The sequence below is a fragment of the Microcaecilia unicolor genome, chromosome 6, assembly GCF_901765095.1.
Source record: "Microcaecilia unicolor chromosome 6, aMicUni1.1, whole genome shotgun sequence".
NCBI classification, from domain to species: domain Eukaryota; kingdom Metazoa; phylum Chordata; class Amphibia; order Gymnophiona; family Siphonopidae; genus Microcaecilia; species Microcaecilia unicolor.
The window spans coordinates 144372426-144398437 of record NC_044036.1 but is presented as its reverse complement, the minus strand read 5'-3'; the positions used below and the strand labels follow the sequence as shown (position 1 = coordinate 144398437).

General features: G+C 42.6%; 1 protein-coding gene across 1 annotated transcript in view; it reads left to right on the top strand.

Annotated features, from left to right (window-relative positions):
- The window catches only part of LOC115472023 (serine/threonine-protein phosphatase 4 regulatory subunit 2-like), a 47963-nt gene extending 22237 nt beyond the window's left edge, over nt 1-25726 (top strand). The window contains exons 3-9 of the mRNA XM_030206055.1: nt 1799-1969; nt 3708-3801; nt 6195-6232; nt 7866-7943; nt 21283-21426; nt 22210-22460; nt 23983-25726. Coding sequence (XP_030061915.1) covers nt 1799-1969; nt 3708-3801; nt 6195-6232; nt 7866-7943; nt 21283-21426; nt 22210-22460; nt 23983-24287 — 1081 coding nt within the window. The 3' untranslated portion in view covers nt 24288-25726. The remainder of the gene's footprint in view (nt 1-1798; nt 1970-3707; nt 3802-6194; nt 6233-7865; nt 7944-21282; nt 21427-22209; nt 22461-23982) is intronic.
- Nucleotides 25727-26012: the final 286 nt, after the last annotated feature.

Here is a 26012-nt window from a genome sequence, read left to right as displayed (position 1 = left end):
TCGCTCGATCATCTCTCTAGTCACCTAGTTAAAGAAGTTAATCAGATTTGTGTGACAAGACCTGCCTCTAGTGAAATCATGTTGCCTCAGGTCCTGTAATCCATTGGATTCCAAAAACTTTACTGTTTACTACTATTTTACTATTTAGCATTTTTATAGCGCTACAAGGCATACGCAGCGCTGCACAAACATAAAAGAAAGTCCCTGCTCAAAGAGCTTACAATCTAATAGACAAAAATAAAGTAATCAAATCAATTAATGTGTACAGGAAGGAGGAGAGGAGGGTAGGTGGAGGCAAGTGGTTACTGTTCTCTGTTTTAAAAGCGTTTCCATTAACTTACCACAGAAGTCAAACTTACCTGCCTGTAGTTCCCAAACTCTTCCTTCCGCCTTTGTGGAAAAGGGACCATACTTGCTCTTCTCCAGTCCTTCGGGACCACTCCTGACTCGAGAGAAGTATTGAGAAGTCAGCCAGCGGAGCTGCTGGAACTTCCCCAAGTTCCTTCAGTACCCTCTGATGTATGCCACCTAGTCCCATCGCTTTGTCCAAATTTAGTTTAGCCAGCTCCTCACATACAGTGTTAGTTGGCTTGTTTATCAATTGGATACATGCAGTTTTGAGTGCCATACATAGAAATAGGGTGTAAGTGCAGGTGTATCCAAGAATATAACAAAAAGTGGGCGATTCTTAACGGGTTCCCTCTAGTCCCAGTAATGAGTCGCCTGTTTGCACCTCAGCATGGGTCCTGGTCCTCTCTTCTTCTTACATGTTTGGCACAGGCAATGCTAAGTAATGTTTCATACATTCTCAAAACAAAAACTAACCCTGTAAGATATTAGAATCCCACTGTTGATAAATACTGTTAACATAACGTGGGTGAACCACTGTGATCACATCACACCATCACTAGCGCTCCCACATGTGCAGAAATGTGCCCAAATTAATAAGTGAAAACAGAGATTCTAACACACTAAAAAGATGCTCATAGGCAGGAACAAGTGTCCCAGGGTTTCAAAATTCCAAAATAGACCAGACATCCAGACCTAAATCAAAAAGCACTTATCTGTATAAAGGATCATATTGCAAATTCACAAGTCCCGTCTTATTCGTAGCTCTATAAGGCTGTTTGAAGGTGGTTTTACCACATCATGGAAAAAATCTGTGGTGAATTAAAATAAGAGCTGGTTTACCTCATAACTGCACAAATATGCATCTGCCTTGTGTACTAAAGAAATGAGCGTTATTTTTTAATTTAAAAACATTTCTAAAAAAAAGGAACCTGTTTCCGAGTAGAATATGTATTGGATATATCACATGAGAATGCACCTTTATTGGAAACTCTTCCTGTCTTAAATGGATTCGATTTAAACCTATTTGCCCTGCAAGTAATTATGCCTAAAATGTAATAGCTTTATTTTATCTTTACCCCCCTTCCCCCCAATCACCACCACCTCCCATTATCTTGAAGTACACAAAGTCCTGGAAAATTTTGGTTGATTAACTCCAAATGTTTAATATTTGAAAACTTCATTATCATTCCTTCAGAGCTACAAAGATGAAAATGACCTTGGATTCTTATTTTTAAAAGAAATTGAAAATTAGTACACTCTACAAGAATATTTGAGGGCACTATAAACTCTGTCATACATATTGATATATCTGTGCATCCCTTTATTGCTATATGCAGTCCCTACAGCTTGTTTTCATCCTCTTGTTAAAACATTGTAAATGTACTTTAAAGTGTGGACCATTGATTTTGGTAACAAAGAAATAAATAGTCCCCCTCTCTTTTTCTAGGATTCAGTGGTCACAGTTCAAAAGTTACTTTATGTTCAAACTGGAGAAAGTGATGGATGATTTCAGAACTGCAGCCCCTGAACCCAGAGGACCACCAAATCCCAATGTGGAATATATTCCATTTGAGGAAATGAAAGAGCGAATTCTAAAGATTGTCACTGGTTTTAATGGGTAGGTATCAAGTTGTTTACAGTAAATGTTCATAAATTATCCTTCCTCCCCCCCCCACCCAGAGTAATTAAGTTGAGTAACACACCTTTAACAAAAATGTATATAATCGATGCTCATTATATTAAAAAAAAAAAAAAAAAAAAACCAAAACACAGATGCTTGAGTCATCAGCAATTATTTTTCATGTACCTGAAATATTAAGTTAACTTTCTTGTGTATTTATAGTAGTCTCAAATCCAGGATGTTTTTGTTCATATAAGATAAGAATATCTATACTGGGTCAGATTGATGGTCCATCTAGCCCAGTATCCTGTCTTCAGTAGTGGCCAATCCAGGTCACAAGTACTTGGCAGAATCCCAAAGTAGCAGGTTTCTATGCTGCCAATTCCAGGGACAGTAGTGGTTTCTCCACATCTATCTCTATAGCGGACTATGGACTTTTCCTCCAGGAATTTGTCCAAACCTTTTTTAAACCCAGATACACTAACCACTGTTAACCACATTTGCTGGTAACAAGGCACTGCTGCTGAAATCTTGGGTACCAGATGATTATGGTGATTGATTTGCAGCCTGGTGACTACCTTGCATGGCATTGTATCTGAGAAGAATGCTAGGAGAATGGGTGAACAGGAAGCAGGATACAGCTGAAAGGATGTACACTGGAGGTAGGAGGGTGACTTAAGTCTGAGATTACAGGCTGGGAGGTGGAGGGTAGGGATTGAGAGAGCCTGAGGTGGGGGGAAGAATGGGTAGTGAATACTGAAAGCACAGGCAGGGGAGAAGGTTTTAAAGCAGGATGAAAAGGTGATGCAGATGGGATTTGAGACAATAGAGTGAAAATAAAGGGGGTGAGAAGTGAGGAAAGATGGAATACTTGAAAAATTGTTTGAAGGAAGAGGGATGAAAAGAGGTAAATGGGAAAGGAAATCTTGTATGAACCTTACCACCAGAATAGAGGAGTCGGTGTAGGTTAGTGATGCCCATGTGTCTCTGATGTATGGCCTCTGTTGACCATTGGAATTGAGAAGTACTTCTGTTGGTGACAATCGCCTCAGAAGCCTTTTGTACCTATGTTAAGTCATCTAAGGGACTTGCTCCTGTGTTGCCCTCTACAGTAAATAAAGTTCCATCTTTGAAGGTTCAGAACAATAACAGTCTTCTAAACATTATCTGCTTAGAATAGACTTATGCTCAGGGCTGTGGAGTCAGTACACCAAACCTTTGACTCTGACTCCTCTATTTTTCTACTGTCTGATTCCAACGACTCCAAATTTTTGTACTGGATCTAATGTACTGGTAAATATAACTTATATTTACCAGTACTTGATCCAGGACCAAAAGAAAATATAAAACATGATAAATTTACCATATATTATAATGTATGTAAGTATTTTGAATCTGGAATCAGCTGGTACATTTTTTACTAACTCCACAGCCCTGCTCATAAGTACTATATCGATTTACTGGCAGTAAGAAGTAAATGTTTCACTTGCAACACTGAAGATTTACTATTTGTACAGCTCTACATTATGGTGATTCTAACGTGCTTGCTTTCATGATAATGTATCCATTGTTTATGAAATATGGTTGAGAGAAAATTGGGAAAACGGCCTTGAATAGCCTTCAGCAAAGCTGTTTGAATAATTTTTTATAGAATCATCCAGTTTACTTCATATCAGTTGCTTTGATTTGCAGAACACTGCTGCTCATCCTGTTGTGCTGTTTGTTTTTGTTGTAGAATTCCTTTCACTATTCAGCGACTCTGCGAATTACTAACAGACCCTAGAAGGAACTACTCGGGGACAGAAAAGTTTCTCAGAGGAGTAGAAAAGGTAGTACTTAATTCCATTCAATCTGATATATAATAAAATCAGCCCTGTAATTACCTTGGGATAAGTACATAGGGTCTCTAAGGGAGAGGAAGGGATAGTAGATGGTATGGATGGGCAAATTGGGTAGGCCATATATGGGCTTTATCTGCCTTCACTCTTTTATGCGTCCAAGTTTTGGTGGCATGCTGGGCTAAGATGTCTATTTCTCATTGGGGTTTTGTGGGGCTTTGGGCACCAAGTATATGCTAGCACACAGTCTCAAGATGTGCTTAGGAGAATGTTTAATTATAAATTTGACTTTAAAAAGCAACTTGGGGTGGGGGGTGGGGAGGTCACTTAATGGCTGCTTAAGGAAAAGATGTGCCTTGCAGAGCTTCCAGTCCTCGCCTAGTTACAGATTATTTTTTTGTAAAGTCCCAGTGGATGTTATACTGTGATTTGCTGTAGATGGTCTCCTAAGTGCATGAAGAGTAAGGTGAAAGGGCAGCAAATCCCCAGACCTGCAACTGCAGTTAAAACTGGCAGAGGATCGCAGCTACTCACAATGGGTGGTGTACATGGCCCAACAAGATGGTATTGAGCTCCTAGCTCTGATATCATGCAAAAGGCAAGTACCATGCTGGACCTTAGTACTTGTGGAAAACCAGTCTGGCAACACCACTGTTAACAGCAAACTGAACAACCTCCAGAGCAAGAGAGGAGCAATTTGCTCTGAGCTAAAGGAGGTGCTTGGATGGATTGAGCACACAGAACAATGGTGGTAAGCATAGAGAGAGAATCGACTAACACAGGGGAGGCTCTGCAGAAAGCTTTGGTTAAAATTGAAAATCTGGAGTGCCGATCTAATAGGAACAATGTTTGCTTTATTGGAATACCTGAAGGAGAGGAGTCTGCGGTGGAGGACTTGGTTACATCTGTGCCATGGGAGATCTTTGCTGACCAGCTGCTGCTACAGAACATGGCTTTAGAAAGGGCAGCCTCACATTACCCTATGGAAATTATTGAATTTTCATCATAAGGAACTTACAAAGCTTGCAAGAATTGAGATTTTGAATACTAAAATCGTGTTTGCTGACTTCAGCCCCTAGAGTGAGACAAGTTAAGGATGCAATATCAGGAAGTGAAAAAGTAGTTTTGCTTGCAGCACGTACCTCAGATCATGATGTATTCTGTCAAATTAGATTTCTTGAAAAGGGGAGAGTGTAACTTTTTCCTCCCTATGTGAAGCTCACAATTTTCTGCAACGCCACTTTCCTGCTGCAGTCGGATGATGTGCAGAAGGACTCTTCCATGACAGAAACTATGCAGAGGAAGCAGATTGTGCTCTGCTAACTATGGCAAATGATGCAGACTGTGCACGGGTTTCCAGCCTGACACAAAGCCCACACAGGAGGAGGAAGAGGAGGCAGTGCCTGTGTACGTTCACCAAGTCAAGGCATCAGTGCTGACTGCCACTACCTGGCATAAGTCATAATGGAGATCCATAGGGAAGGGAAGCAATCCTGTTTCTGTGATTCCATCTGCTGATGAAACTCCATTTGGGGACCAAACCCACAATTTGAGAATCGCTGAAGTAGAGGTATACACATTTTTCAAGATTTAAAAAAATAAATTATTCTTTTTCCTAGTTTGACTTAAATCACCAGAGCCATCCTTGCCATTAGGGTGTGGCAGAGTTTGGGGGAGGGGGAGGGGCAACCAGAGAGCAGAGTTGTAGCATGGGAGGATGGGTGGCAAGAGAAGGCAAGATGTTGGATACCTGGTGTTGCAGGGAGTAGGCAAGAGAAGGGATGATGATGGACACTTGCTTGGTGAAGGGGGGGGGGGAGGAGATGCTGGGCATCAGGATGGCGAGGAGGTGCACAGCTCCTGCTTTGTTTAGGGTGTTGGATACCCTTGGGCCGGCCCTGTGAATGATGTAGTTGGATTGCCATGTTGCTTGAATACACTGTAATAAAGGTTGTCAATCAAGATAATTAAGACCTTTTTAATGTTCTAAATGAGAACACGTGATCAGCTTTCAGTGGCTCTGCTCCCTTCATTGTGTTAGTGCAGAATGAGCTATAGATAATTTTGAACATATAAGCCAAATAACAGTCTCATACCACCATTGAAATTCAGTTTATAATTTACTTGTTTAGGCAGGTAATGCCATTCCTAGATCATTCTGCATTGATTAAATGAAAGAGCAGAGCTCACCAAAGCTAGTCATAAATGAATTTACTTCTTTTAAAAGGACTATTGTCAAAACGCCCATAGTACCACAGGTAGCAAGGATAATGAACAATTCTTTCATGAAATGTTGTAGTGAAAGATCTTGCCATATATGGCTTTGAGAGAGCTTTTTTAATTTTTTTAACTAAACCTTTTTTTTCCTTTCAAACTTGTTACAGAATGTTATGGTAGTGAGCTGTGTATATCCATCTTCAGAGTAAGTAACAATCATTTATTTTTCTGATCTCTAGTATATTTGGATTGTTAAATTTATTTTTCTGATATTTTTCTTAAAGGGATACGTGGAGATAATACAGTAAGAATTGTACAAGCTGGGTAACAATTATGCAGTTTACAAAGCACTATAACTTTTTTTTTTTGTATAATTATCATGTTTATATTTTTGAAGAATGAAATCTAATAACCCATATTTGAGTTCTTGCTGTTATTCAATTACAGATTGAATAAAAGGGCAGAAGAGTGTAAAGTACATCTTATTAATGATTAGAGTACTTGTTCAGTTCCTTAAAACCTTGGACACATCCCCTTTTATGCCAAATTTTAAAGTGTATGAAAAGCTAGGCCTGCAGTATAGCAATACTATCTTGCCACCAAGTGGTTACCTTAGAATAAATCTGGTATCTTAAACTGCACATTGACCTGCACTTCACACAGCAGAAAAGAGAAAATGCCACTCAGCAGGGGAAAGAAGGCTGAGTGTGGTTCCCTGTTTGATCCCTGTGGTTAATCCAGAGTGTGATTCTCTGGCTGATAAATATAGACTGCTGCACAGTCAGTGATAGATCGTGTGAATGTTTAACATTTGAATGCTGCCCCAGTGTGTGAATGGAAGGAAACATATTTTTTATAAATAGACATGGCAAGTAGGTTTATTAATGCAAAGGTACTTGGTGTGACAATACCCAGTTACATGTAGGGGGTAGATTTTGCTTACAGATGTTTCTGTGAACTTCTGATGGATGGCACAAGTTCAATACTTTGAGAGAACGTTTGCATGTAAAAGTAGGGGGTTATTATAGTTCAACTGTTGATAGAAGCTTTACATTATAGTTCCTGTAGCTTTACCCATCACTTTGGCATAAAATATGGTACAATTACTACTATTACTACAATTTAGCATTTTTATAGCGCTACAAGGCGTACGCAGCGCTGCACAAACATAGAAGAAAGACAGTCCCTGCTCAAAGAGCTTACAATCTAATAGACAAAAATAAAGTAAGCAAATCAAATCAATTAATGTGTACAGGAAGGAGGAGAGGAGGGTAGGTGGAGGCGAGTGGTTACGAGTCAAAAGCAATGTTAAAGAGGTGGGCTTTCAGTCTAGATTTAAAGGTGGCCAAGGATGGGGCAAAACGTATGGGCTCAGGAAGTTTATTCCAGGCGTAGGGTGCAGCGAGACAGAAGGCGCGAAGTCTGGAGTTGGCAGTAGTGGAGAAGGGAACAGATAAGAAGGATTTATCCATGGAGCGGAGTGCACGGGAAGGGGTGTAGGGAAAGATGAGTGTGGAGAGATACTGGGGAGCAGCAGAGTGAGTACATTTATAGGTTAGTAGAAGAAGTTTGAACAGGATGCGAAAACGGATAGGGAGCCAGTGAAGCGACTTGAGGAGAGGGGTAGTATGAGTAAAGTGACCCTGGTGGAAGATGAGACGGGCAGCAGAGTTTTTTTTTCTGTGACCTACTAAGGCTATATCTGTAAGAAACATAAATTCCAGTTTGCTTTTTAAATTAGATATTTCATGAAACAGAAATATTAAGGTATGCTGACCATTTTCTGAAAATAGCTCTCTTGTGGCAAAGCATGATTCATAACTGTCACTTTTTTGTAGGAAGAACAGTTCTTCCAATAATGTACACAGAATGAACGGTGTAATGTTTCCAGGGAACTCACCAAGTTATACTGAAAGGTAAACATTATACCTTGCTTGAGATGATTTTTAAGGCTTCAATAGATTTCCATTGAAGAGTAATCCCTGTTGCTTTAAGAAACATATTTTTGCAAACAGCAATGTATGTAGTATGTCCTATTTCCTATCATTGTGAAGGAGTATGTGGACATCAGATTCCCAGCTGCAGTGTGGATCCTTACTTAGTATGAAGTGCTGCAGGATGTTCCTGGATCTAGGACATTTTTGCAATCAGGTTGTTGCTTCTATCTTGAATTCTGAGTCAAGTTCTTTAAAGAATGAATTGAATCTGGTGTATGAGTTTGATAGGAGGAGTAAAGTCCCTTTTGTTTTGTTTTGTGTATATAGAAGAGTTTATAAACTTTGGGTGCTTGTTAATTTTGGACTCTGTTGATACTGCCTTGCTAGTTTCCTTATTCTTCTAGACCAGTCCAGACCTATTGATTATGTCCCCTTACCAGCAAATGGCAACATAGAACGTAAAGGTTCTGATGATCTCCCTAAGGAAAGGTGCAGCAAGGAATCTTCTAGTATTTCTCTGCCTCCAGCAGATTGTGCAGGTGGACTGATGCAGCAGGATTTATTTTATTTTTTTTCAGGTGGACTAGACTCCCCAGGCCTTGCACTATAGCTCTTAAATGGATCTAGACACAGCCAGCAGAAAGGCAAGTCCTTTAGGGAGCCTAGAAGGCAGGGAGGTTAAGGTTCCTTACTTCTGCTGACACTCCAGCTAGAGAGACCAAGGAGCCCTAATGGGATTCAGCAGGCCCTCTCTGCAATGAGCTTGGTTAGTGGCAGACTGACTTTTTCACCAGAAGTGGGCCACATTATCTCAGATCATTGGGTCCTTGGTGGTTTGTCGTGGCTATGCACTTGAGTCCATAAGACCAGTCTCGTATATCTTGATTTAGTTCCCTGTGGGGCAGATTCCAAACAGTGAGTAGTAAAACTTTGCCTGAACCCAAGTAAAACTGAGCTTTTCTGGGTCCCTAACACAAGTGGATGCATACCCGACATCAAAATCCCTTTTTGGAAGTATGAACTCCCCCTGAAATCACAAGTCCTTGGAATACAGTTAGACTCAACACTTAACTCTGATTCCCCAAATCCAAGCAACCTTCAAGAGCTGCTGCTTCTATTTGCGACAGCTACACTGCCTCTTTCCTTACATCGAGAAGGTAAATCTTATCCTAGTTGTGCATGCCATGGTAACATCAAGACTGGATTACTGCAATGCACTATATAATGGTCTGACTACAAAGGGCCTGCACCAGCTCCAATTGATTCAGAATGCAGCAGCAAGACTCATAGAAGGTTGCAAGCGACGTGACCACATCACACCATTTTTGCAAAACCTTCATTGGCTACCAGTACAATACAGGGCTAAATTTAAAACTCTGATCTTCAAGGCCCTGAAAGGAAATGGCCCAGAGTATCTGAAGAATAGGATGATCCTCCACACACCGCCAAGGACACTAAGGTCCTCCCAAGGACTTTCACTAACTGCACCCTCTCCAAAAGAGGGTGATACCTGCAAGCGAGCCTTCTCCGGAGTAGCCCCCACACTCTGGAATGCATTGCCTGAAAGGCTCCACTTAACACAAGACTACCTCTACTTCAGGATGCAGGTGAAAGCTTGGCTCTTCAACCAAGCCTTTAACGGAAGAAGTGACTAACTTGTTAGTCTCACACACACAAGGATTGACTTGGTCTGCACATACTGCACATGTTTGTCCACTCCTACCCTAGCTGAGATAATATTTAACCATCTCTCTGACCTCATGTGCAACTTTCTTCAAATCAATCACCTTACTTTCTAATTCTTCCTACTTTCTTACTCATCTATACGTTACAACTTTGCCTTACCCTTCACTACCAATTATAATGTTCTAGTACATATTGTGTTGTCATTGCAAGTAGTATACCATGCCATAGTTTGTATCGTTTGAATATTTATTTTTACTGCTCTAATTGGCTCCTGCTTATGTTTGATCTATTCTTACTTGTACACCGCCTTGAGTGAATTCCTTCAAAAAGGCGGTAAATAAATCCTAATAGATAAAATAAAAGAAATCCAGGTTGTGTGGCCTGGATTCTCTGGTGCAACCATGGCCTGAGCTCTGGTTGCTTTATTTCTTTCCCCCTTGTCCACTGATGAAGCTGGGTGGTTGCAAGATCTACAAATGCAACAAGTAATAAATAAAGGCATCTGTTTCCCTAGGCATTCAGATTGCACAAGATTAATCTCACTGGTCTTGGAGTGTGGATATTTACCTCTTCGTATGTCTGCTGCTTTCCCTGCCGAAAAGGCCAAGCAGCTGCTTCAGGGCCTGATTCTCATGGAAGATCCGGATTCCTTCAGACTTACAGCATGGTCCTTTTAAAGGAAGGGGTTTTCTCTTTCCATTATTACCGCTCTATTGAAAGCATGGAAATCCTCTACTTCCTTAGCATCCCTCCGGACCGGCCCAGGATTGGACTGATGGGTTGTGTTCGCCTTCCAGCAGGTTGGAGACTGAGAAAAAACTCTGACTCTAGCAAGCCAATAGGAGCCCTGGTCACGTGACCCTAGCCTCAGTATTTTCTCAGTCTCCCAGTAGGTAGGAAGTGAGCCCACTAGTCTCTCTTGGTTGCTTTTTAGCCTTTTCTCTTCTATTTTGGCTTTTGTCTGCTTTTTCTCTGTGCCACAGGAATTTTTTGGAGGCTTGTTAGAACTTTCAGCTTTATTAGCTTTCAGCCTCAGGGGTATACTCGGGTGTCCTGAGTCCCTCCCCCTTTTCCTCCCCACCTTCCTTCTAATAATTCAATTTCTAAGGGAAGGGTTGCCCTTTTGAATAGCAAAGGGTTAATACCTTTGGGAGAGGCAGCCAGGTTAAAATTAACTAAATTAATAAGGAGTTTTCTTTCCCCATTTCTCTAACGAGCAGGCAGCTCTGGTTGTTACAGTTGTATGTGTGCTGGCTGTTTAAAAAAAAAAAAAAAAGACACTGAAAGATTCAGCAGCGTTACCTTGTTCTTGCTGGCCTGTTCGTTTTTGGGGGTGAATTTCTAGTTTAGACGCTATTTGACGGAGCGGGGCCCTCCTTTATAAAAAAAAATTTTAAAAATTTTTTTGCGCGAACCGCGTGTGCGCATGCACACGCACACGCATGACCGAAAAACTCAAGCGATGCGCCGTCTGTCAGCGTCGGGGGGTTTCCTCTTCTGGCGCTTGCAAGTATTGCAGGGCGCTAGGGGGAACGTCGGGTCCGGTTCTTTCTTCCTCTTCGGGAGGTCAGTCGGTGATTTCGGCCTCCTCACCGTCGCGCTCGGAGCCAGTTGCGGAGGGGGCAGGCGCGCCCCCGGACACTGGTACAGCAATTTTGGCGCGAACGACGGCCATTTTGAATTCTTCCCCGTCTTCACAGATGCAGACTTCAGCTGTAAATGCTCCAAATTTGGATTTCCTTTTCTGCGGGAGCTCTGGTGCAGGCTGGGCCTACTCAGGCAGGGGGTTTTCCTCCTGAGTTTGTGCTCCAGATGTACCAGGCTTTTTTGATGCACAAAGGTGATGCAGGAGCTGGGGCAGGAGTTTCTAGCAGACCTGCTCCTCCACCTCCTAAAAGATTTAGAGAAGGTGTTCTGCATGATGATTTTTGGGACGATCAGGAAATGCCCTATTTGGAGGAAGAGGAAGATCTAGAAGAAAATGTTTGGAATGATCCTGATCTCTCCTCTGCAGATCCTGAGGCTGCATCTTTTGTCCAGGGGGATGATCCTTCAGTGGCTAGAATTTTTCACAAAGATGATTTGCAGGAGCTTATAGCTATGGTCTCATCTACGTTGAATTTTGAAGATCTTCCGCCGGTTTCTCAAACCCGAAAGGTAGATTCCTTGATTAAGGGGTTTAGATCCGCAGCCAAAACTTTTCCCATGCATCAGGACATTTGGGATGTTATTAAAGCGCAATGGGAGGTTCCCGATGTGGCTTTTCATCCGACTAGATCTATGGCTCGTCTCTATCAGATTCCGGAAGCGGATATGATTCTGCTTAAGGTGCCAGTCGTGGATGCAGTGGTGTCAGCGGTTACTAAGTGCAATACGGTTCCCGTGGATGGGGGAACGGCTTTGCGGGATGTTCAGGATAGAAGGCTGGATTCTCTGCTCAGGAATAGTTTTGATGTTTCTTCCTTGGCAGTGCAGGCTGCCATTTGTGGTTCCTTAGTCGCTAGAGCCTGTTTTAGATGGGCAGAGAGTCCTGGACAGGACTTCGGATGATCTGCAAGCTATTGATTTGGAGGTGGCCAGGATTGAGTCGGGGGCGGCTTTTCTGGCTGATGCCCTGTATGATTTGCTCCGAGCATCTTCTAAGTCGTTGGCTTTGGGGGTCGCTGCTCGTCGATCCTTATGGTTGAAGGGTTGGTCGGCGGACGCGGCCTCCAAGTCAAAGTTGAGCAAGTTTCCCTTTACAGGTTCTTGTTTGGAGAAGAATTGGATAAGTTGGTTAATTCTTTAGGAGATGCTAAGGTTCCTCGCCTACCGCAAGATAGGCCTCGTCTGTCTGGCCGAGGTTCTTTGTTTGCTAGAGGTTCAGGGAGAGTTTTCCGTAGGTTTCAGGCTGGTCGGGGTTTTCAACCTCACAGATCTCGTTTTTACAATAGGATTCAGTCCTTTCGGGGTTCTCGCAGAGGAAGGGGTTTCTCCAATCCAGGTTTTAGATCCCAGACCCGTCCTACCCAATGAAGGTGCGAGGGCCTCTCCTCTGGTCCCTGTAGGAGCTCGGCTTTCTCACTTCAGATCAGTGGGTCTTGGAGGTTGTTCGAGACGGTTATGCCTTAGAGTTCGCAACGCCTATTTCAGACGCCTTTCTGGAGTCTCCCTGTCGCTCTCCTCTCAAAGTGAAGGCGGTTCGGGAAACTCTAAAGAGGCTTTTAGATCTTCAGGCTATCTGTCCAGTCCCTCCTTCCGAGTACAGACAAGGCCGGTATTCCATTTATTTTGTGGTACCCAAGAACGAAGACTCTCTTCGCCCTATTCTGGATCTCAAAGCGGTCAATCGCGCTCTGAGTCACAAGCTTTCGCATGGAGACCCTGCGATCGATCATAGTGGCTGTCCGCCAGGGAGAATATTTGACAGCCTTGGATCTCACGGAGGCCTATTTGCATATTCCTATTCGTCCGGCACACCACAAGTTCTTGCGCTTCGCAATTCTAGGGCAACATTTCCAGTTTCGCGCCCTACCCTTCGGTCTTGCAACTGCTCCACGCACCTTTACCAAAGTTATGGTCGTGGTGGCCGCGGCCTTCAGAAAAGAAGGGATCCTTGTTCATCCATACCTAGACGATTGGTTAATCAGAGCGAAGTCTTATCAAGAGAGTGGTCGTGTCACGGATCGAGTGATGCAGTTCTTGCAGTCTCTAGGTTGGGTGGTGAATGTCGCCAAGAGTCGGATAGTTCCATCTCAGTCTCTGGAGTATTTGGGGATCAAATTCGATACAGACATCGGTCGAGTCTTTCTACCACAGGCCAGGATTGTAAAGCTCCGGAATCAGACGGGACTTTCTTCAGCAACAGCGTCCCTGTGCTCGGGATTATCTTCAGGTTCTTGGGTCCATGGCAGCCACTATAGAGGTAGTGCCCTGGGCCAGGCTTCATATGCGTCCTCTTCAGTGGTCCCTTCTATCCCGATGGTCATCTCAGAGGGACTCTCTACTGAGGCGTTTGCCTCTTCGCCACCGAGAATGCAGCTCTCTGTTTTGGTGGCTGCGGATGAAGAATCTCACAGTAGGAATGCCTTTGGAATCACCTCGGTGGATACCGTTAACGACAGATGCCAGTCTCCGAGGCTGGGGGGGCGCATTGCCTAGGCAAATGGACCCAGGGACTCTGGTCTTGTCTGGAAGCAGTTCAGTCAATCAACTTTCTGGAGACAAGAGCGATCCGTTTAGCTCTGCAGCACTTTACTCCTCTCCTGATAGGCAAAGCGGTGCGAGTTCTTTCGGACAATGCCTAAGGCAGTCGCCTATGTCAACCGTCAGGGGGGAACGCGATGCCGTCTCCTGTGTCGGGAGGCGGAGACTCTCCTCGCCTGGGCAGAGGTTCATCTCTTGGCCATTTCAGCTTCACATGTAGCAGGAGTGGAGAACGTTCAAGCCGACTTTCTCAGTCGCCACACTCTCGATCCGGGAGAATGGGCTCTCAGTGCTCAGGCATTTCAGTTGATAGTGGATCGCTGGGGCACTCCAGTTCTAGATCTGTTCGCCACCAGTCTCAACTCGAAGGTACCTCGATTCTTCAGTCGCCGAAGAGATGCAAGGGCAGCAGGGGTAGACGCTCTCTTGCAGCAGTGGCCCTCCGACCTTCTTTACGCATTTCCTCCTTGGCCGCTCATAGGGCGCCTCCTTCAGAAGATCGAGGAACACGGAGGACCGGTAATTTGGGTGGCACCAGACTGGCCTCAGCATCCGTGGTACGCGGATCTGCAACATCTGTCGGTGGCGGCTCCTCTTCGGCTCCCAGTTCACAGGGCTCTGCTGGTACAAGGGCCCATTCTACATCCAGATCCGGCTCGATTTTGTCTTACGGCTTGGCTCTTGAACGAGCCCGTTTAACTAAACGAGGTTTTTCAGCACCAGTGATTTCCACCATGCTTCGGTCTCGTCGGTGTTCCACTTCTCTAAACGACATTTGCACTTGGAGGATTTTTGAGGCATGGTGTGCAGAGTCTAGCATTCTTCCGTTTCGAGCGTCCATACCTCAGATGTTAGATTTTCTTCAACGAGGTTTTGATAAAGGGCTATCTCTTTCCTCTCTTAAGGTGCAAGCGGCAGCTCTTTCTTGTTTTAGAGGTCGGATTCGGGAAAAATCTTTCGCCAGTCTTCCTGATGTGGTCCGTTTTTTGAAGGGAGTCAGTCTTCGTCCTCCGATAAGATCAGTATTTCCATCTTGGGATCTTAATCTCGTTCTTTCATCTCTGACGAAGCCACCTTTTGAGCCGTTGCAATCATGCTCTTTGAAAGATTTGACTCTTAAGACAGTGTTTTTGGTGGCTATTGCCTCAGCTAGGAAGGTCTCGGAGTTGCAAGCTTTTTCCTTTAGGGCTCCTTTTCTGGAATTTTCTAAGGAGCGAGTAGTGCTTCGTCCCGTTCCTTCCTTTTTGCCTAAGGTATTGTCTCGGTTTCATCTGTCCCAGTCCGTTTTTCTTCCAGTTCTGGGATTGGCCTCAGGGACGCAGAAGCAGAGACGGTTGCATCCAGAGTATGCAACCGTCTCTGCGTCTCTGCAGAAGCAGAGACGGTTGCATACTCTGGATGTTAAGAGAGTGCTTAAGCGATATCTCTCAGTTACTGAGGGCTTTCGGCGCACGGACCGTCTTTTTCTACTCATAGCCGGTCACCGTAAGGGGTTGTCGGCTTCTAAACCCACATTGTCAAGGTGGATTAAAGAGATGATAGCGTCGGCCTACCTTCTGGCAGGTAAAGCAGTCCCAGAAACTGTTAAAGCTCATTCGACTAGAGGTCAAGCAGCGTCCTGGGCCGAGTGTTCCTTGGTACCGCCTGTGGAGATTTGTAAGGCTGCAACTTGGTCCTCTCTTCATTCATTTTCTAAACATTACAGACTCGATGTTCAGTCTAAACAGGAAGCGGTCTTTGCATCCCGAGTGCTCACGGCGGGTTTGCTAGGGTCCCTCCCATAGGACTACTGCTTTGTTACGTCCCATCAGTCCAATCCTGGGCCGGTCCGGAGGGATGCTAAGGAAGTAGAAATTAGGCCTTACCTGCTAATTTGCTTTCCTTTAATCCCTCCGGACCGGCCCAGGTCCCTCCCTGTTCTAGCTTTCTGTCTAGGTTTGCATGTTCTATTTATGTGTTTGCAGAGCTGTTTTTTGCTAGTTAGTTAAAAAAAAAAATCATTGATATTCTGTTAAGGCCATACCGCTGCTCTGGTTAGGGTACGTGGTGAGCTATTTCAGTGAGGCCATACCGCTGCTCTGGTTAGGGTACGTGGTGAGCCATTTCAGTGAGGCCATACCGCTGCTCTGGTTAGGGTACGTGGTGAGCCATTTCAGTGAGGCCATACCGCTGCTCTGGTGAGGGTATGTGGTGAGCCATTACAGTGAGGCCATACCAATGCTCTGGTGAGGGTAGTCGGTGAGCCATTACAGTTAGGCCATACCGATACTCTGGTAAGGGTTCTCGGTGAGCCATTAAGATAAGGCCATACCGCTGCTCTGGTGAGAGTTGTCGGTGAGACTTTATTAGAGCACGTTCGCAATAGTGCTTCCTGGTTGCTGGAATTCCTTGAGGCACAGAATGTATTGTTCTTCTTCTTTCTGCTTTGTTATTCAAATACTGAGGCTAGGGCCACGTGACCAGGGCTCCTATTGGCTCGCTAGAGTCAGAGTTTTTTCTCAGTCTCCAACCTGCTGGAAGGCGAGCACAACCCATCAGTCCAATCCTGGGCCGGTCCGGAGGGATTAAAGGAAAGCAAATTAGCAGGTAAGGCCTAATTTCTACTTGTCTTATATCTGGGTCTATAGGGTGTTTGAATCCTGGTGGTGTACTAGCAGATCCTCCCCTTGGCAAGCCAGCCATTTTGGCATTTTTGCAAAGAATCTTTAGAGAATTCAGTGCCAACCCCTCAAGGTTCTGGTGGCAGTGCTTGCCTGTTCTAGAGGCAAGGTGGGTGGTTCTATTGTGGACCACCTGATTGTAGTCTGTTTTTCTGTGGGCCTTCAATTTGATCTAACTGCCTCTCTGAGTGGTGGTACCTCGTGGGATCTCCAGTTAGTCCTGGAGGTCCTTTCTGGGCCTTTCTTTGAGCCTCTGCAGTCTTTGGTGAAAGATCTTAATATCAAGTTTTTTTTCTGGTTGCCATCTCCTTGGCTAGGAGAATTTCTGAGCTGTAGGCCCTTTCTTGCAGAAATCCTTACTTAATTTTCTCTTCTGATTTGATTTCCTTGCAGGTAGTTCCCTCCTTTTTGGTGGGATCCTGCCGTCGTTCCAGGAGTCCTTGGCATTTAGTTTGCCAAATCATTTTTTATTTGTGTCCTCTTCCAGGGTCTTCACAAAGGGTCTCACGCTTTTAAGTTGTCCGTTGCGGGTTGGATTAAGTCAGTTGATATTATTCAGGGCAGATCAGCTCCTCAGATCTACCAGAAGAGAGAATGGTAGCTCCTGAGGATATTTGTAAGGCAGTGATGTGGTCTTTATGTTCATTTTCCAAGCATTACAAACTTGATATCTGTGCCAGATGAGGATGTGCCTATGGAAAGGCAGTCTTGAAGGGGACTGCCTTGCCCTGTGGGATAAGAGCTTTGGTACATCCCATAGTTCTGCACTGGTGTAGCAGAAAGTTGAGGTAAAATTTGATCTTATCTGTTAACTTCCTTAGGCAGAGGAATGTTGCTACTAATTGGGTTTCTGCCGGGTACTTGTGACCTAGATTGGCTGCTGTTGGAAGCAGGATGCTGGGCTGCATGGACCATTGGTCTGAGCCAGTATGGCTATCATGTTTTCCTTTAATTTACATTAGGCGAGGATGCTATTCAAAAACACCATCCTGGAAGCCCAGGCCAAATATATTCCGTATTAAAAAAGGAGGACGGAAGACCAAACGACAGCCGGCGTGGTTAAATAGTGAGGTGAAGGAAGAGCTAAAAGAAAACCCTTCAGAAAATGGAAAAAGGAACCTACTGAAAATAATAAGAAACGGCATAAGGAATGTCAAGTCAAATGCAAAGTGCTGATAAGGAAAGAAAAAAGATTGCGTTGGATGCAAAAACACATAGTAAAAATTTTTTTAGGTATACTAAAAGCAGGAAGCCGGCAAAAGATTCTGTTGGACCGCTAGATGACCAAGGAGTAAAAGGGGCGATCAGGGAAGACAAAGCCGTAGCAGAGAGATTAAATGAATTCTTTGCTTTGGTCTTCACCAAGGAAAATTTGGGTGGGATACCGGTGCCGGAAATGGTATTCAAAGCTTACGAGTCGGAGAAACGTAATGAATTCTCTGTAAACCTGGAGGATGTAATGGGGCAGTTCTACAAACTGAAGAGTAGCAAATCTCCTGGACCGGATGGTATTCATCCCAGAGTACTGATAGAACTGAAAAATGAGCTTGCGGAGCTATTGTTAGAAATATGTAATTTATCCTTAAAATCGAGCGTGGTACCAGAAGATTGGAGGGTGACCAATGTAACGCCGATTTTTAAAAAAGGTTCCAGAGTAGATCCGGGAAATTATAGACCGGTGAGTCTGACGTCGGTGCCGGGCAAAATGGTAGAGACTATTATTAAGAACAAAATTACAGAGCATATTCAAAAGCATGGATTAATGAGACAGTCAACATGGATTTAGTTAAGGGAAATCTTGCCTCACCAATCTACTACATTTCTTTGAAGGGGTGAAAAAACATGTGGATAAAGGGGAGCCGGTTGATATTGTGTATCTGGATTTTCAGAATGCGTTTGACAAAGTACCTCATGAAAGACTCCAGAGGAAATTGGAGAGTCATGGGATAGGAGGTAGTGTTCTATTGTAGATTAAAAACTGGTTAAAAGACAGAAAACAGAGAGTAGAGTTAAATGGTTGGTATTCTCAATGGACAAGGGTAGTTAGTGGGGTTCCCCAGGGCTCTGTGCTGGGACTGCTGCTTTTTAACATATTTATAAATGACCTAGAGATGGGAGTAACTAGTGAGGTAATTAAATTTGCTGATGACACAAAGTTATTCAGTCATTAGCGGGAGGATTGTGGAAAATTACAAGTGGACCTTACGAGACTGGGCGTCTAAATGGCAGATGACGTTTAATGTGGGCAAGTGCAAAAGTGATGCACGTTGGAAAGAGGAACCCGAATCGCGCCAAGAGAACACGTTTTAAACCAAGGCATGGCTCTGAACCCACACACCTCCCCCCATCCATCCTGTCTGCCCCACTGGGAAAAGAATAGGAGAGACCAGGAAACTCAGAGGTGGACTGTAGCAGCAGGTTACTGTGCACACTGCTTCCGGATCATTTTGGAATTAGGTCTAATCACACACCCAATGGAAACAAAAACAGCCAGAAGAAAACGTGTGACCAGTCAGCATCAAAGCATGCTGCAGGCGGACAGCAACAGGACTGAATCCTACTAATTTGCTTTTGTCATGCCTGCTCTGCAATCCAGTGAACACTCACTAATCCTGGAAGCAGTGTTACCGAGAATGCTATCTTATGCTATACAGATCTTCTATTACGCAATTACCAAATTTTAGTTCAATGTGGAGGAGTGGCCTAGTGGTTAGGGTGGTGGACTTTGGTCCTGGGGAACTGAGGAACTGAGTTCGATTCCCACTTCAGGCACAGGCAGCTCCTTGTGACTCTGGGCAAGTCACTTAACTCTCCATTGCCCCATGTAAGCCGCATTGAGCCTGCCATGAGTGGGAAAGCGCGGGGTACAAACATAACAAAAAAAATTACAATAAGAACTGGAAATAATAACCCAGGAGATTACATTCCTTCAGACTCCAGTCCTAGATGAATATAAGAAACCTTCAGACTCCAATCCTACAGTGTAGTAAATTTTAAAACAAACTGGAGAAAATGTTTCTTCACCCAACGCATAATTAAACTCTGGAATTCGTTGCCAGAGAACGAGGTGAAGGCGGTTAGCTTAGCAGAGTTTAAAACGGGGCTAGACGGTTTCCTAAAGGACAAGTCCATAACCCACTACTAAATGGACTTGGGAAAAATCCACAGTTCCAGGAATAACATGTATAGAATGTTTGTACGTTTGGGAAGCTCGCCAGGTGCCCTTGGCCTGGATTGGCCGCTGTCGTGGACAGGATGCTGGGCTCGATGGACCTTTGGTCTTTTCCCAGTGTGGCATTACTTATGTACTTATGAATTATAGCTACATCATGCAAGGTTCCACGTTAGGAGTCACGGACCAAGAAAGGGATCTAGATGTCGTCGTTGGTGATACGTTGAAACCTTCTACTCAGTGTGCTGCTGCGGCTAAGAAAGCAAATAGAATGTTAGGTATTATTTGGAAAGGAAAACAAAAATGAGGATGTTATAATGCCTTTGTATCGCTCCATAGTGTGACCGCACCTCAAATATTGTGTTCAATTCTGGTCGCCGCATCTCAAAAAAGATATAGTGGAATTAGAAAAGGTGCAGAGAAGAGCAACGAAAATGATAAAGGAGATGGGACGACTTCCCTATGAGGAAAGGCTAAAGCGGCTAGGGCTCTTCAGCTTGGAGAAAAGGTGGCTGAGGGGAGATATGATAGAGGTCTATAAAATAATGTGTGGAGTTGAATGGGTAGATGTGAAGCGTCTGTTCACGCTTTCCAAAAATACTAGGACTAGGGGGCATGCGATGAAGCTACAATGTAGTAAATTTAAAATGAATCGGAGAAACTTTTTCTTCACTCAACGTGTAATTAAACTCTGGAATTCATTGCCAGAGAATGTGGTAAAGGTGGTTAGCTTAGGTGGAGTTTAAAAAAGGTTTGGACGGCTTCCTAAAGGAAAAGTCCATAGACCGTTATTAAGTGGACTTGGGGAAAATCCACTATTTCTGGGATAAGCAGTATAAAATGTTTTGTACATTTTTGGGATCTTGCCAGGTATTTGTGACCTGGATTGGCCACTGTTGGAAACAGGATGCTGGGCTCGATGGACCTTTGGTCTTTCCCAGTATGGCAATACTTATGTACTTATGAATCCTGCTAGACCAGTCTAGGACCCATCCTAGAATATGGTGTTTTCCATGGTTTGCCATTGGTTAGTCTGTCCCACACTGGTAATTCTCACTAACCCCTCCCTTTTGGAGGGGAGTTGATTTTGTTTTGTTTTCTCTTCAATTCTCTTCCTGTTCTTTGAGCTGCTTTGGCATTGGTGTACTAGAAGGTTCCTGGAGTGGAGGAGTAGCCTAATGGTCAGTGCAGTGGCCTGAGAACCAACAAGATTCAATTCCTACTGCAGTTCCTTGTGACTCTGGGCAAGTCACTTAACCCTCCATTACCCCATACTGTATGTAAATGCTTTGGTTGTAACCACAGAACGGCAATGTATCAAATCCCATCCTCTTCCCTTTCCCTCTCCTTCAAATTTACTTCCTCCATCTGCTGGTAAGGGGACATAACACAAGTCTGGATTGGTCTAATAGGATTCAAGGAACGGCAATGACAAGTAAGATGAAATTTCACTTTTAACATGCTAGACCTTTTCACTGGTTTTGATGTTTTTAATTAAAAACAAATGTGAGGGTCTTTCTAAGATGATAGTGTAAATGAGCTTTTGAGACCACTTCAATCCTGTCTTCAGGTTGGGTGAGTTTGAGTGAGGAAAAATAACTTTTTAACTTTTTAGGTCAAACATAAATGGTCCGGGAACCCCAAGACCTTTGAGTCGACCGAAGCTTACACTCTCAAACCCAATGACAACAAATGGTTTGCCTGATGGCACAGAAAGCAAAGAATCAAGCTTGCAACAAGCAGAGGAAAAAACACACAGGTGGTCACTTCTTTGCTTCTTCAAAGTTCTTAACAAGCTTAAACTATTTCAGTGTGTCTTGCTGGCTTTAACATTTGTACTAAAATAAATAAATAAATTTATGTTTCCAAGTAAAACATTTCTCATTGCATAGCCATACTACGACCAGAGGTGCCAAATTTGTGCCACTTTTTTTTCCATGTTTACTAGCTAACACTGGGTGGAATTCAGCAGAGGATGGTTCTTCCTTCTGCTGCCTGATCAAGCACTTTCCCCTGCTGCCCGTCCACGAATAAACATGTTGCTTCCCCAGCCCTGCAAAGTTTCTGACATCACCCTTGAAACTCTGCTCCTCTTTAGAGCCACCTACCCATAGAGCCAGTGCTTGTGATGGTGAATCTGCCAGCCTACTTGCATCTGAGGACTGATAGCTGTAGCCTGAGTCACAAAAGTCTTTCAGCAGAAAATGCATATACATTATTGTAGGCTCATTTACCCGATCTTTTGCCGACAGACCTCACCCAACCATATTATATACATATGGATATTTATAAAAATAGGGCTTGTAACAGCATATTATGTTGTACTTTCTTCTAACGTTCTATCATCTGCAGTATCTGTCAGTTGAGAAAATAGATTAATGCATAAACTGGCCCAACTTAGTTCTTCAGCTCAAATTCCTAAAAGATGAGAACATTGACATTGGCATGCATAAGAACTGCTTGGATATCTGTGGTATTTTTCTTGTTATCCCATAGTTACATTTTGTTGATTTTATTAAACGTGGTTATTGTATTTAATTAGCGAATCGCCAGTAAATGAAGCAGAAGGTCCTCATGGAAGTACTGTAAAGAACAAACACGCAGAAGATGACCCAATAGAGGCAGAAGAACATGAAGTGAAAAGACTTAAATTTGATGATGATGAGGAAGACAGGGAAGCAGAAAGCCCGCCTTCATCAAGTGAAGTTTCTTCAGATATGGTAGCAGACACCCCAGACAAAGAGAGAGCAACTGGCTGTGGTCGACAGCACTGCACGAGTGCCACCACTGAAGGTATTACTGAAATACAGCGAAACTGTTCAGTATATTAGTTGTACAAGCTGGTCAGCATTCTATTCTTCTGATAAAGATGATCAGAATTTTCATTTAAAAATTACATTAATTGAAAAATAAGAGTTCTATAATCTTGATAGCAAATTTGAATTATGGTAGCCTAATCACACATTTGGTCAGAAATAAAAATGAAAAGCAGTATAATTAAAAACTGCACATACAAAAGATGCTTCATCCATTGTCATTACACTGAGGTATTTTGTGTTAAACAGCACAGGGTTTTATTTACTGTTAGGGAAAGTGTTTTCGTTATGAAACATAAAAACCATTGTGTACCAACATCATTTCCTCACCTGCTGTGTGTTAGGTAATGTACAAGCCTAGTGCCCTGAACTCAAAATTAAAACCTCTTTATAAAGGATTTTTATTTTTTCTTACCTTTCTTGTGATTACAGTGCTTTACAACATAGGTAGATTATACATTTTAAAAGTGTTGTAATCCCAGACAAGTTAAAAACTTTTTGAAAAGTATATACAGTTAAATATAATTTCACTACATGTATGCAAAACATTTCAGAATATTCAGCTTTCAGAGTGGCTGTGTTAACGCTTTCACAGTTTTAACTCACTTTTAAAACATCTCCATGTGTAAAGAGCAGCATTTACACTTGTAAATGATTTCAGAAAGCTGCTGCTTATATGTGGAGATATTGGAGTCCAGAGACTTCAAGGGGGCATGGGTGGGCCCAAAACCTGGACATCTTCCCTATCATATGTGGGGAATAAACATCAGTTAATTCCTGGTCAGGTTTTGCACCAGCTCTGAGGCATGCACAGGTTTTTAAAAAGTGCTAGTTTTTGCATAGTGCTTTATAGGAGGGAGTAAGTTGCCTCAATCCCCATTTGTGTTTCTGCCTCCAAATTTAAAAAAAAAAAAAAAAAAATTGTGGCCTTAGATAGTAACACAGTAGTAGATGACTGCAGATAGACCTGTACGGTCCATCCAGTCTGCCCAACAAGATAAACTCATAGCATAAGGTTGATGTGATCCTACATATTCATAGGTGATCTTGATTAGTCCTTGCCGTTTTCAGGGCACAGTCTGTAGACGTCTGCCTGGCCCTAGCCTTGTTCTCCAACTTTTGAAGGTATCATCGAAGCCTCGCTAATTAATTGGCAGCGCTTAGACATTTGTAAAATGGGACCAGCTACATGTGTAAGTGTTGGCAGCTACATGTGGAAGTAGCAAAATTACCATTTCTACATGTAAGTTCTGACAGTTACATGTGGAAAATGCTGAATTGATGTTGCTATTTTTGTGTTCATGTAAATTGTAAGATTGCTCCTACTGTATATGCTGGCAAATACACAAAGCACTACTGCATTTTTAATGTGTGTTTTACAAAAGGTTTCACATTTGACAGGGCTGTTGGAATTGAGCACATCCTGATCTGGATGTCTGAATTACGTTTTTTGCTTTCTGTGTAAAATGGACTTTTAATTGCCATTTCTTTGTTTTCAGTGTCTTTCATGTTATCAAGAGAAATGCCTTCAGAAAAAGATCACAGGAAAGATACTAATAAAACCTTAACTGTGAATGAAGAGAACAGCAGCATGGAAGAATCGGACCAGTCTCATGTGGAAAAGGATTTACTTTCTCAAGGTAGTGGAAATACCACATCTGCCATTAGTAGTGGCACTGACTGCAGAGCTACTGAAGAACGAGGAACCTTTGCCAGGGAAACTGCTGAAATCTCCCAGGAGTCACCAATGGAAAACAGCGATGAAACTACAGACGCTGCAGAAGAACCTATGGAGCAAGACTAAGGCCATTTTGAGGCGGTATTTTCCTTATGGCTCTGGTTTTACACTGTATAAAAAATTTTATGTAATAAGTGGACCTATAGTTTTACACGAGAAGCAGGTTGTAAAATAAACTCTACAGAATAAAACCTGAAAGCTGTCCATGCTAAGAACTGTGAATACTGGCTGCTTCGGGTCCTGCTTACCGCTGAATTTTTGGTTTGGTCAAATCAGTGGTTTGTGTATAGACTTTTTTTTGTTTTGTTTTTTTAATTTAGAATTAAAGTTTTTAAACTGGAAGGTTATAATTTTGACAACTTTTTTTTGGAGATTACCACACTTAGCTGTATGTATGCAAGATGTCTGTCTTGTCCTTCTAACGGCTATAGCAGTTATTTCCTATTTTGGTCATAGTTTCAACATTAGGGTTTCATGCTGGTCTTGATTTTTATTAACCCAACTGTGAACTATCAAGTCTTCAGTGAATGATAACCATATGCGTGTGTGTATTTATAAATGTACATATACACATGTATATAGAAACTCCATTCAAAGGGAAACATTCTATTTTTCTGCTACTCTCAAAGATCCCTTCATAAATATTTTCTCTCTTTCTGTTGGGAACCGAGGTCGCCATTTTACTAGAAAGGAGGGAATGCAGAACTGCAGTAAAATTGGTGTGTGTGGAATGCTGGCGGTCTGAGTAACTTTGAAATACCAGGTTAAACACATTCCAGGGGATCTTACCAAACTAACTTTTTTGTATATTTCTGAGGTGCTTGAGTCAAAAGATTTTGGGTAGTCTAAGAAACGGCTTTTTGTTGGCAGTTCATTGTTCTTGGAGCATCAGCTTTAAGTTAATAGAACTAATGTGTGCAGACCTCCAGAGTACATCCCAGAAGATTGGAACACGTACTCTGCCTGACGTGCATTTATGAACCTTGTGAATACTAAAATTTCTGTCCAAAGCTATTCTAAAGTATGCAAGTAATACTGGTGTGAAATACACCACTGTATTTTGAAGAGTTAATTAATATATTACCTTAGTTATGTACCTGAGCTAAATGAACGTTCTAGGGGTGCTTGAAATCACCATAATTTGTATAACATTTTGAAGTGAATTAAATATTTTTGGACATGCTACTTTGACAGCCAGCATTGTTACATTTTTCAAACCAGCGCAAAGCACAATTCCAGCTCTAAGCTCACAACATTTTCAAAGCTCTCAGTCATGCAAAGTGCAGCTTCTCCATCGCAACTGCTGGCTGTCAAATTTATACCTGTTTCTTCAACTGTACCTTTTTTGATATTTAGAATTTTAAAAATTTCTGTAAAGTAGATTTTGTAGATTGTAACACGTGTTCACTGCCTTTATGAAATGGTGTATAATTCGTGTGTAAACTGAATGATTGGGCTTTCAATACAGTATTCATATAAAAGCAATAAATATAAATGTTTTAAAATGCTTGAGTGCATTTTTATCAAAAATTCTGAAATTCCCCTTTTAGTTCATAATTGTAGATGCTTGAACTACACACATGACCTGTAAAATGGGCTTAGTTTCTTGCACTTTGTATGTGTGTATTTATATATATATATTTCATATATAGAAGTTCTAACTTAATTACTAAACTTCTTGCAATATACTGAAGCTCAGTTTGTACAAGTATAAGGTAACATATTACTAACCTTCTGGCACATCTGATTTGAACTAGGCATGGTAGTCGATCAAAGAGATGTGCCAATCGT